This window comes from Panthera leo, chromosome E2, assembly GCF_018350215.1.
Source record: "Panthera leo isolate Ple1 chromosome E2, P.leo_Ple1_pat1.1, whole genome shotgun sequence".
Lineage (NCBI taxonomy): Eukaryota > Metazoa > Chordata > Mammalia > Carnivora > Felidae > Panthera > Panthera leo.
Genome location: NC_056693.1, coordinates 31,004,382 through 31,016,722, shown reverse-complemented (window position 1 = coordinate 31,016,722; position 12,341 = coordinate 31,004,382). Strand labels below are relative to the sequence as shown.

The following is a 12,341-nucleotide window of genomic DNA, read 5'->3' as shown; positions in this document are numbered from 1 at the left end:
GGAATTACTCATTTTGGTAGTGTTAGGGGTGAGTGTGTGACAACAATGTGGCCATTGGATGTTTTTAGTGTTGTTTATGGAAGCTTCCTGCTGTCAAGCCTTATTTCGGCCAAGGCATGTTATTCTGAGTCATCATTATGGTGTCTTTTGCAAGGCTTCTCTTTAATTCGTTGTCACAATCCAGTGATGGAGCCACTGCAGATAACTCCAAGCGGTACCAGTCACTTATCTCCTAGCAGGATTCAGGGAGGCGGAGAGGATTCCTGACAAAATGTACTCTCCTGGATTTTCACCTCAGAGGCATGAGTCCCATCGGTGCTTACTTTCTACCCTCTGTATCCTTACAGAACGTATTTAGAACATGCTGAAGGAATTGTGCTTTATGAATCAGACTTTTAAAAACCATACCGAGGATGGCCTGGGTTGTTCACGGTAAATGGAGAACGGAGGCCGAGCTCTGGTCTCCTTGGTCACGTTAGCGGAGCCATGTCTGGGAAGCTGTCCGTGGCTTGTTTACTCCTTTATTCATGCATTAAATGAACACTTATTTGAGCACCTCTTAAGTGCCAAACACTCTGTTACACCAGAGTTCATCTGCGGTTCACACGTCAGGCCGCCTGTCCTGAGAATGTGCTAGAAGATCAAGATCAGAAGTCCAGATCAAGCCAAATAATTAACCGAATCGGAAACCTATCCTGGGAAATCCTCATAAACCACACATATCACGTGACAGTTTGTCACAACTTCGTGTAGCACAGAAAAAAAGAAAAAAAGGATGAGAAGATTAAAATGTTGCCCTAAACCCTCTTACAGACAACCAGAACCAAGAGAGTCTGACAAAAATGAGGAAAATTATCTCTGCTGTATGTTCTTACTCCTTTCTGCAGTCAGTTTTGTCTCGCGACCCATCCTCTCATTCTGAGAGTCCCCGTATGGCCATACTCATCTGACGCAGCTACTGTGGCCATGTTTTGAAAGAGAGGCAAACCCTTAAACACTGGCCAGGTCAGGATTCTAACGCTGGGTTCTGTGCCAGACAAAGCAGCGAGGAGTCCCAACGGAGAGGTGTAAACTCAGGGGACCGAGCTGGGGACCGCTTGGGCCCTGTGACCTCCCGGTCTGCTCAGGTCAACCTGAGGCTTTGTATACCAAGTTGCGTTTAAAGGTTTCCTCAAAACAAGGATTTGGAATTGTCGTATGTTATCCCTTTTAGGCTTTCTTTATTCTAGCTTAGAAATTCCGATCCTATGTGCGAATCGTTTTCTTCCAGCCTTTCCACTAGGTAAACTTCAGGATAGATCATGAGTCTTAAGTCCACAAACAACATGTATGTACACATGTGATAGACCTGAAATGTGTCTCTTCAGACACACATGACAGGCTTTAAGTTTTAGATTTCTGAGATGCCAGTGAACTTTGGACTCTTATAAAGCTGTTTTCGCCTTTTCTTTTTTTTTTTTTTAAGTTTGTTTATTTTGAGAGAGAGGGAGAGGGTGTGCGCCGCATGAGTGGGGGAAGGGCAGAGAGAGAGAGAGAGAGAGAGAGAGAGAGAGAGAGACCCAAGCAGGCCCCGCGCTGTCAGTGCAGAGCCTATTAGGGCTCGATCCCGCGAACCTTGAGACCATGACCTGAGCCGAAATCGAGAGGCGGCCGCTTAACTGACTGAGCCGCCCCAGCGCCCCTGTTTTCGTCTTTTCAACTCCTGTCTCATGTGGCCTATCTGAAGAAAAAAATCGGGTGAGTGATATTCATACTCTTCTGCTATTTTTCTCCCTAGTTCTGGATGCACGGGCAGACGGTGGAGGCATTGGCAAGCTCAGGGTCACAGTCGAAGCACTCCAGGCCCTACGGTCTGTCTACGAGCAGCACAGAGAGGACCTGGAGGCTGAAAGAAGCCGCTCCAGAGGCATCTCCTCCTCCCGAGTAAACACTCACATGAAAGCCCTGAGATGAGATCTTTGTAATCACTCTGGTGTATATAATCTATAATTCATGGGACGCGGGGAGGGGGAGGTCCGGGTCGGCAGTGTTCAAGTTTTGTATACTTTTTCATTTGTTTATTTTGCTACTCCCTCCTTCCCACGACTGCCACCCCTCGGGACTTCAGTTCTCCACCATGGGCAGTGCCTCCTCAATAATTCATACCTACATGATAGCATGAGAAAGCCCATTTGCATTTTCAACACTTTCTTATGAAGAACTGACATGCAATTCCCATTTTTATTTGTAATAAGCAAAAAGGATAAATCTGAGAAAACCTAGGAAAAAGACACACTTTTATGTTATCCCTAATCGTCCCACTAAATGGAATGCCTACGATTAGCCTCATTAAGAGTTTTATACTGTGAAGATTTTATTAGAAGCAATATATGAAAATTACTTGGATTAATGTGTTAATCTTCCTCTTTAAAATGCTAATATCCATTTTATGCACATTAAAGCTCAGTATGCATTTTCTTTGATGCATGCAGTTTCTATCAATTAAATATAAAGAAGGAGACTCGGCACCAACTTCTGAAATTACTTCAAGTTTTTGGTTTTCTTTCTTAAAAATCACAGTTCTTCCCGTTTGTATGGTTTTTATGTATTTACGATGGTGATACGGGATCCAGGGACGTGAAATTTATACTTTGAAAACTTAGCTTATGACATAGGAAAAAAATTATTAAAAGTATGGTTCACATTCTGATATGCTTAGTTAGACCTGAAAGGAATATCTTTTTTTTATCATTTTTTAAAATTTACATCAAGCCTTGTACAAAGGTGGGGTGGATCTGGATAACCAGATCCTCGAAAAGCCGCTCCGAAAGTTAATTTTCTAGCTTTTACCCAATCTCACTGAAGGATTTAATTGATATTTTTAATGGAGCCGTGAATCAATGCTGCAAAGGAATTGTCTCTAGAGGTCTAGGATATAATGCATTTCATTTTTTAATTTACTTTTTTATTTGTCATTTTCTTCAAAGGATTTTTATAGGCTGTGGGTTTTCACTGTTTGCAAACAGGCTATGTTCCTTCTTAAGCATATGTAAAGTATTCAGGGAGATAAGTAATTTATTAAAATCTACCTAATTTGCCGTGATATATTAAATCTCTGCTTCAGTGATCACAGACCATTTCATTTAGAGAATTAGGCATTCCCTCTTTGTGTGATTAAAGCTCTGGAAAATGAGTTCTTTGCTCCTATTTGTGAACATTCAAAGCCTGCTAATGGCAAGAAGATGGAATAGATTATGAGACAATTCATTACAGTTCAACAGAAAAAAAAAAGCAGCTATAATGCAAAAATGCAAGTATGAATATCTGCATATAGTTTGAACCATCTGTGCTCTAATGGCTTCAATAATGACTCTCGTCTTTAGGAGGCTTTGAAATGACATCCGTACAATATTAATTTGTTGATGTACATTGTGGGACCAGTAGAGTACGATCTGACCGCAGAAATCTATAAATTCTGTCTCTACCATTGGGCCTCCCTGTCTGGGGCCCGCCATCTCCAAGAAGAATCTTGCTCTCATCAGACTCTGCAAATCTTCATAATAACTCATTCCTCTGGAACCTTCTAGAGACCGCAAACATCTGCAGACTAAACCTCTCCAATCCTAGTAAACAGCCACATGTTTGTTGTCACTTCAGCTGGCTCTGAGCTCATCTTTTTGGCCTCTCTTTCTAGCTTTCTTTGGCTTCATGCAGTTACGGTGTCATTAAGGCCCATAATATTCCCTGCAGTAATTTAAAACAGCCGGATTATACCCTGGGATTAACTGAGTGGTTTTTGAGACATTTATTGTGGTATTCTCCCAGGAGGTTTGTATTATTGTTTTAAAACGTTACATCCCAAACTAAATACCCTTTCTGCGGGGAAAAGAACCGGACCGCGCTGACTTCTTATGATCTTTAAGTGGAAAGGGGGAGTTTTTATCAGGAATCTTCTGAGACCTCGTCAGTCGGGTGGAATGTATACCTCAGACACGATTAGAGAACCAGCCGTGTTTCTGTCACATTCACATTTGCTTGTATAGATTATCAAAGGTCTCTTTTCTAGCCTTAAAAAATTTCACCTTGCAACCACGTAAATTTTTACAAGTCTCCTTTTCTTAAGTAATTGAATAGCTGCTGACACATTTTCAAGTGGGTAAGTCGTACTGAATGCCATCATGGGGGTGCTTCAAGTGGGTTTCGGAATCAGTTCGAGAAGAGTTTTTTATCCTGTCTCGCACTGACCAGAGTTCACTGAAAAAAGTTCATCGCCTTTTGGATTATGGAGCAACGGTTTTCTCTTGGCGAGCCAGGCCTGTTCCATTCAGTATGGCTTGGGGGACAGGGTGCGGGCAGGGGTGCCAACACGGGCCTTGCCACACAAATACACCAGTTTAAGGCCACGCTTCTGTGAACTTCCAGCCCTTGGTGTAAACGTACACAGTCCACTCAGCACTTTCCGGGGCTGTAATGCTTTTAGTTTGGAAATATAAATAGAGATGTGATGTGGTATGTGGGAGAGTGTCTTTTACATGATTTTCTGCCTACTGTAGTAGAAATGTCAAATTCCCAGCCACTGTCATGAGAAGCAGTTGACAAAAATAAGTTTTATGGTTTACAGTGTGGTTGACATACAGAACATTTCTCTTCACTCTCAATTTCAACATGTTTTCCAAATTATCATGGTTTATTGCCATTTAACTTAAATTAGTTTTTTTTAAGAATAAATAGAGAATATATTTAATCAAATAAAGAACAGCCATGTTGAAATTCCGCCATTCCCGCCGTTCACTCGGTACCACGAAACACAGATCATTTCTATGTGTTGGGAAGAAGAGTAGGCTCAGAAGTGGTCACGTGACTTGGGGGTTTCTGCTCACACCCATGTTCCCTGCAACAAAACATAAATTATTTTAGTAATCTGACATCAAGAGCTGTGACAATGAAAACCACTTCTTACACATGTTCTGACAAGAATCTGATTAACATTTTTGTGGATATGGAAAATAACTTTTTTTAGTCAGACTGCCACTCTTGCTGCATTTAGAAGGATTTCCTTCTTCACTGGATACAAAAATGTGTTATCATGTCTGTGAACAAATATGAGAATAAAGTGTCGTCTTTGTGTGGTACAAAACAACCAAGGGAGAGCTCTGGGGATATAAAATTATTGAGTGATTGACAATATCAGGATAATAATTCATCCCTAACTATGAGAGTACATTTCAATAAGTCACTCATGCCTGAAGGCCTCTGACTACCTTGACAAAGAAAAACTGAACCCGTGACTTATTATAGATTGGACAACATGCCTAATTAGATCCCTGAATGGGAGCAAACATCTCTACATCCCCTTTGTTCAGAACAAAAACAACCTCCAGGTCAACCGGAAAGCTCCAAAATATCAAAGATGTAGAAACAAGTGTTTTAAAAACTGAAAATACAGAATTAGAAAACATCTCCTCATCCTAATCTCTTTTATCCTGCAAGATAGATTTTTCACGTCCATTTCGAAGAGCCACCAGCGGACTGCACTTCACAGTCTAACCTGGAAAATTGGGCCCATGCTCTGGTATTGTGACACCTTTTGTTCTTACCCTTTCGTTTCCCATGTAACATTGACTCATGTCTTTAAACTGTGTTTTTCCTCCAGTTGTTCTGAAGTAAAATCTGGTTCTCTCAGACTTAGAATATGGCCTCTTTTCTGTGGTGGACGGCATTGTCTTCTGCCTTTTGCCCCTCCTCACTCTGTTGAGATTCACCTTCCTCATCCCTGTAACAGCATCACCCCTCTCTTTACTGAGCACCATTAGTTTCCTTTATAAATCAAATTCACCCTCTTGATCTTTCTATTTCTGTCATCTGTTCTGTTTACACATATTCATTCAACTAAACATTTCCTCCCACCTGTCTCCCTCTACTCGTTTTTAGTTAGTCAAGTCACATTTTTTTTCCTTTCTCTTCTCTTGGTGCTACTTCTTTAGATACCAGCATCTGTGACATCTCCAATGGCATTCCCAAAACCTGCCCTTGTGTGACGACTTCTCTTAATTTACTGTGATGGGGGGGGGTGGGGGGGCACTTTTAATCAACCATTATGAAACTGAGCAAACAGCAAGCTAATTTTTGTGTCTTTGCTTTTGTAGTGAAGTAACAGAGGCTGGAACTCTCTGGAATCACTGGTAAGGAGCTGAAGCATAAGGAATTTTTTTTTTTTTTTAAGGAAATGTGTCATTAAATCAAGCTTTATGTGGCATAAATGTGTTTTGTCCTAGTTACACGTGCCATCATTAACCATAGGGGAAATTAGATAAATTTAAGGAAAAACCTGAAGAGACTATACACAACCCAAGATTAGGGAGGCTTTTCTAACCAAGAGAGCAAAGACAACCTATAAAACAAGAGATAGATGTCTTGTGTAAACATCGAGGCCAGGTAACACAAAACAGAATTCAAGGTGGAAAACGAGAGACAAGGACTATTTATACCGGTAAAAGGAAAACAGGTCAAAGATATAATGAACTTGAACAGTTACACACCTAACAGTACAGCTTCAAAATATGAAGCAACAACCTGACGAAACTGCGGACAAAATATTGCGGCCACATGAGTTTTACTAGATTTTAATTCTCAGAGAGTGATAAATCAAAAAAGGTGGTGTTTTTTTTTTTAAGTCTAGAGGATGTGCTTAATATGTTTGCCAACCTCAAGCAAATATAGAATGCAAATGGAAAATTAAAAAAAAAAAATCAACCATGTACTCAGCCACAAAGGAAGTCTCAATTTCCAAAGAATTGAAATCTTGTGGACTGTTTCTCTAAGCAAATGCAGTAAAATTAGAAAGCAGTAAAAGGATAATTAAAACACAATCCTATCAAAAAGTTAAAAAGATGTGTTATTATTGTTCTGCATCCTAATAGGACAAGAAATTACCCGTTCCTACTACATAACTAGGAGAAAGAAAGTTCTACGGACTTCACCTTACATGTGAGTGGAGGAAATAAACCTCAGCTCAGAAGCCCACACTAGAGGAGGAGCAAGGCAAGGGCTGAGCATAAGAGAAGTGAGTGTGACAGGATTCTAGTGGCAGCAGAACTCAGACAGCATCAACTCAAGGTCCCTCAGTAGGGCGAGGGCATGCTGAGTGGGGAAATGCTGAGAACATGTCCAAGGCCTGGTGGGGCAGTTATTAGCTACTGGAAAAATGAAAGAAAGGTGCTTGAGAAGTACATAGGACCAGAGGTAGTAACCTTGGGAAGACATCTGGAAGAGAGGGAAGCACTTTGACATGGGGAGGTATCCTTGGAGACGTGATAGTGAAATGAAAGAAAGAACCAGCTGAAACTATGGGCCCCAATGAAACAAGATAGTATCACTAAATGGTATTATCATTAAAAAGAAATAATTTATTAAAGAAGCTTCACTGCAGCCACAGAAGAGGATAGTCTTGAGCTAAGAAACCCTGTAAGCTACCCAAACCTCTTCCCGGTCTATTGGATTATCCTCTCTGGCCTGTCCAGGAAAATCCGAAACAAATCAGTTTTACTTAAACTGCCCTGTATCCATATTGCATGAGAAGAGAAAAAGAAACCTAATGATGAATTTGATGGTTTGGATTAGCCTTCCTGTGAGAACAAGTAGAAAATCTGACTTTATATACACACACACATATTATATATGAAGTGTTTGGAAACATCAAAATGCCACCAGCTACCTCGGCTATAGGAACTCACAGGAACAAGATGTGGGAACAGAGGAAAACCAGAAGGTGAGCCAGGCATTAAAGCCAATTTGCTTCTAGAGGCATCTGCCAATTTGAAAGCATGAGTGAGAAGCTGAACAGAGCTTTCAACAGATTCATGGGACTTTGAAGAACAAAAATTGGAAATTTAGAGTCCACCAAAGACAAGAATTGAGAGCCCCCAGTAAATCCTTCAGGCTCAAATCATTCCTGCATTTTTTACGTACAATGTTTAGTACACATTAAAAAAAAAAAAACTAGGCACGTGAAGAGACAAGATCATGTGACCGAAGACTAAGACAACAAACAAGTGAAATTGCCTCAAGTAAATCAGAAAAAGGAGTCATCATCCATGAACCTCAAAAAAAAAAATGTTTAATATGTTAATAGAGTTAAAAGACAATCTTAAGAAATTTGACATGGAAATGGATGTTCTTGACTGAAACCAACTGGAAATTTTATAAATGAAAATTACAAATAAATTAAGAATTCACCAGGTGAGTCTAACAGCAAATCAGACACTGAAAGATGACTTATTGAACTGTGAAAAAATTTATTTTAAAAAAATATTTATTCCGGGGCACATGGGTGGCTCAGTCAATTATGCATCTGATTCTTGATTTTGCCTCAGGCCCTGATCTCATGGTTCATGAAATCGAGCCCTGTATCAGGCTCTGTGCTCTTAGCACAGAGCCTGCTTGGGATTCTCTCTCCCTCTCTGCCTCTCCCCACACACGCACATGTGCACGCTCTCTCTCTCACTCTCTCTCTCAAAACAAATAAACATGAAGAAAAATACAGATATTTCATCTTTTTAAAAAAAATATCCATTCTTGGGCACCTGGGTGGCTCAGTCGGTTAAGCGTACAACTTCAGCTCAGGTCACAATCTCTCAGTTCATGAGTTCAAGCCCCATGTCAGGCTGTGTGCTGACAGCTCCGAGCCTGGAGCCTGATCCGGATTCTGTGTCTCCCTCTGTCTCTCTCTGCCCCTCCCCTACTCACACTCTGTCTCTCTCTCTCTCTCAAAAATAAATAAACATTAAAAGAAATTTTTAAAAAATCCATTCTGATGCATGGAAAGTAACCAAAAAAGGGGAGGGTGGGTATTACAAGACATAGGAATGTATGGAAAGTTGTACCTATAATTGAAGTCCCAGGAGAGGAAAAAGAGGATTAGAATCAATATTCCAAGAGATAATGACTAAGACTTTTTCAGAATACATATGAGGCACAGATACAAGAATGACCTCATTCTGTATGCCCAGGCTTGGTAAACACAAAATCACTGAAGACACATCCTTGAAAAACTGCTGAAAACCAAAGGAAAAAAAAAGTCTTAAAAGCAGTCGGAGACCTAAGACAACACTAAGACTGAGAGCTGACTTAGCTGAGACTCTGGAAGCCATTAGAAAATGGTATTAAACCCTTCTTGGGCCCTACCTCTTCTCCCTCCTTTATTCACAAACCACCCCAGGGGACTTGACCAATGGGAGCCAGGAACCAGTGGATAAATACTCCCCTCTCCATGCCTCTGGCAGACAGTTCTGAAGTACATTCTATAGGGATCCGGCAGGAACAAGCCCCATCACTCACAGAAATGATCAGCTTGCCAATACAACTTTGCATTGGCTTTTCCGTTTCATTTCTCCCAGTCCCTCCTAAATTCTGGGGTCATTTCCCAAATAAAATTCCCACATGCCAAGTCCTTGTTCCGGGCCCTGCTTTGGGGGCACCCAGGCTGAAAGTAAGTACTAGGAGTGGCCCTAGAAAGCAGAACATTAGGATGGGACTCTGAAAAGGGGTCACTGACTAATCAGATGGTAAAAAGGATGACAGTATTTATGGCAAATGGTGTGATAAGCTCTGGTATGTGATAGATTCTTGATGACAGTGGATTAAGGTCAGAGCAAGGGGAAAGTGAAGCATCAGGTTATCAGCTTATCTACTTTACTAAATTTACGTGCTACTTCAACTTTTTTTTAAGCTTAAGAAAAACTTCAGTAAATGACAAACTCCAGAAGGCATAAAGAAAACCAGCCCTGATGCAAAAGAAAATATAATACCATATTCCAACATGAATTAATTACCATTAAACAAGCAATTGCAGATGCTGGGAGAAGACGTAGATCAGGGATTTAAAAACCCAAAATAGAAACTGACAAACTGGAACTAATGGGAACTGATGTTAGGAAAGAAACGAAAACTTAACCTTGAAATGACTGAACTAGAAGGTACCTGAGAGAAAATAAATATGGCTGAAAGTCGACGATGGAAGGTAATGGGTAGAAATGGAAGGAGCCAAGAAAATGAAAGAGGCAAAAAGATCCCATGAGAAAATGAGAGACAGATAATAGGCAAACATAAGTGCAGTTACAGATGCCAATGAGAAAATAGTGAAGTAGGACAAATATATAATACTATAATTCAAGAAAGCTTTCCTGAAGTAAAAGTAGACCTGAATCTACACATTGAAAGGGCCCACCATGGAGGAAAATTGCTTCTAAATAGTCAACTCTGAAATGTATCTTAATAAAACAACTAGACATTAAAGCCAAAATAAAGACAAAATAATCCTTTCTGGTCCTCTAGGCAAAAAAAGCAAGTATGTATGTATGTATGTATGTATTTAATTTAAACTTAAATTCAAGTTAGTCAACATACAGGGCAGTCTTGGCTTCAGGAGTAGAACCCAGTGATACATCTCTTACATATAACACCCAGTGCTCATCCAAAAAAATGCTCTACCCAATGCCCATCACCCACCCAACCCATCCCCCCACCCACCGCCCCTCCAGCAACCCCCAGTTTATTCTTTGTATTTAAGAGTCTCTTATGGTTTGCCTCCCTCTCTGTTTTTATCTTATTTTTCCTTCCCTTCCCCTATGTTCATCTGTTGTGTTTCTCACATTCAACATACGAGTGAAATCATATGATATCTGTCTTTGACTTCTTTCGCTTAGCATAATACACTCTAGTTCCATCCACATTGTTGTAGATGGCAAGATTCATTCTTTTTCATCGCTGAGTAGTATTCTATTGTATATATACCACATCTTCTTTATCCATCCATCAATGGACACGTGGGTTCTTTCCATAATTTGGCTATTATTGATAACACTGCTATAAACATTGGGGTGCATGTGCCCCTTTGAATCAGCATTTTCGTACCCTTTAGATAAATTCCTAGTAGTACAATTGCTGGGTTGTAGGGTAGTTCTTTATTTCATTTTTTTGAGGAACTTCCATACTGTTTTCCAGAGTGACTGTACCAGTCTGCATTCCCACCAACAGTGCAAAAGTGTTCCCCTTTCTCTGAATCCTCACCAACATTTGTTGTTTCCTGAGCTGTTAATTTTAGCCATTCTGACAGGTGTGAAGTGGTATCTCATCACTCATTATCAGGGAAAAACAAATCAGAACAAGTCTTTTATAATGAAAATGAAGTCAGGTTGGCATTAGGTTTCTCAAGAGCAACTTAGGAAGCAATGCCTTGGTGAAATAGTCTTACCAAGGTAAAGTGTGAACCAACGATTTTTAGTTCAACTCAGCTAATCTTTCAAATATCAAGGCTATAGAAGAACAATTTTCATCATGGTGAAATTCATATAACACAAAATTAACTATTTTAAAGGGAACAATTCAGTGGCATTTAGTATATTCACAATGTTGTTCTATCTAGTTCTAGAACACTTCATCACTCCAAAATGAAACCCTGTATACATTAAGTATACCCTGTATACCCTATCAGCCCCCTCCCCAGCCCTTGGCAACCACCAATCTGCTTTCTGTTTCTATGTACTTGCCTATTTTGCATATTTCACACAATATGGAGTAATACAATATGTAACCCTGTTTGCCTTCTTTCACTTAGCATACTGGTTTTCAAGGTTCGTCCCCATTGGAGCATGGATCAGTACTTCATTCCTATCTATGGCTGAATAACCTTCCATTGGATGGATAATCAAAATTTGTTTACCCATTCCTCCAGTGATGGACACTTGGGTTGTCTCTACCTTTGGACTACTGTGAATAGTGCCGCTGTGAACATTTTTGGTGCAAGGATTTGCTTGAGTACCTATTTTCAACTCTTTTGGGTGTAGGTCAAAGCGGGTCATGTGATAATCGTATGTTTAACTTTTTGAGGATGTGTTTCCTACAAGAAATGAACCATTTTACATTCACACTAGCAGTATACAAGGATTCCAATTTCTCCACATCCTTGCAACATGCGTTACTCTCCCCTTTCCATTTTTAATAGCCATTCTTAGGAGTGTGAATTGGTATCTCATCATGGTTTTGATTTGTATTTCCCTAATGACATTGAGCATCTTTTCATGTGCTTGTTTACAGAAAAACAATTGCAGACATGCAAGAATTCAGGGAATATTGTACTCGAGCTCTTTGTGAGGAATCTATTAGAAGAACACCTTCATCCAACTAAGATGTGAATGAAGAAACTGTTAGAACTAGTGGTAAGCATGAACTATATTTTACTACAGATCTTCTACCTACCAATATATATACCAAGAATAGTATATAGAAGTTATGTGCTCTGATGAAGTAGATAATTTTTTCTAGTTAGAGAAAAAGGGGAAAAAATGGAAAAGTAACATAAACTC

At 40.0% G+C, this 12,341-nt stretch overlaps 1 protein-coding gene across 8 annotated transcripts in view; it reads left to right on the top strand.

The window, feature by feature from the left end:
• RPGRIP1L (RPGRIP1 like) overlaps positions 1 to 12,341 on the top strand; it is a 122,978-nt gene that overhangs the window by 88,921 nt on the left and 21,716 nt on the right. For 2 of the 8 annotated variants that reach the window (XM_042918164.1, XM_042918163.1), the window contains 2 exons: positions 1,778 to 1,923; positions 5,474 to 6,002. In XM_042918164.1, the coding sequence (XP_042774098.1) occupies positions 1,778 to 1,923; positions 5,474 to 5,560 (233 nt within the window). In that variant the 3' untranslated portion in view covers positions 5,561 to 6,002. Of the gene's footprint in view, positions 1 to 1,777; positions 1,954 to 5,469; positions 6,003 to 6,125; positions 6,162 to 12,072; positions 12,195 to 12,341 lie in introns of those variants that run through there. The other 6 variants (XM_042918165.1, XM_042918166.1, XM_042918167.1 and 3 more) reach the window with 6 other exon arrangements.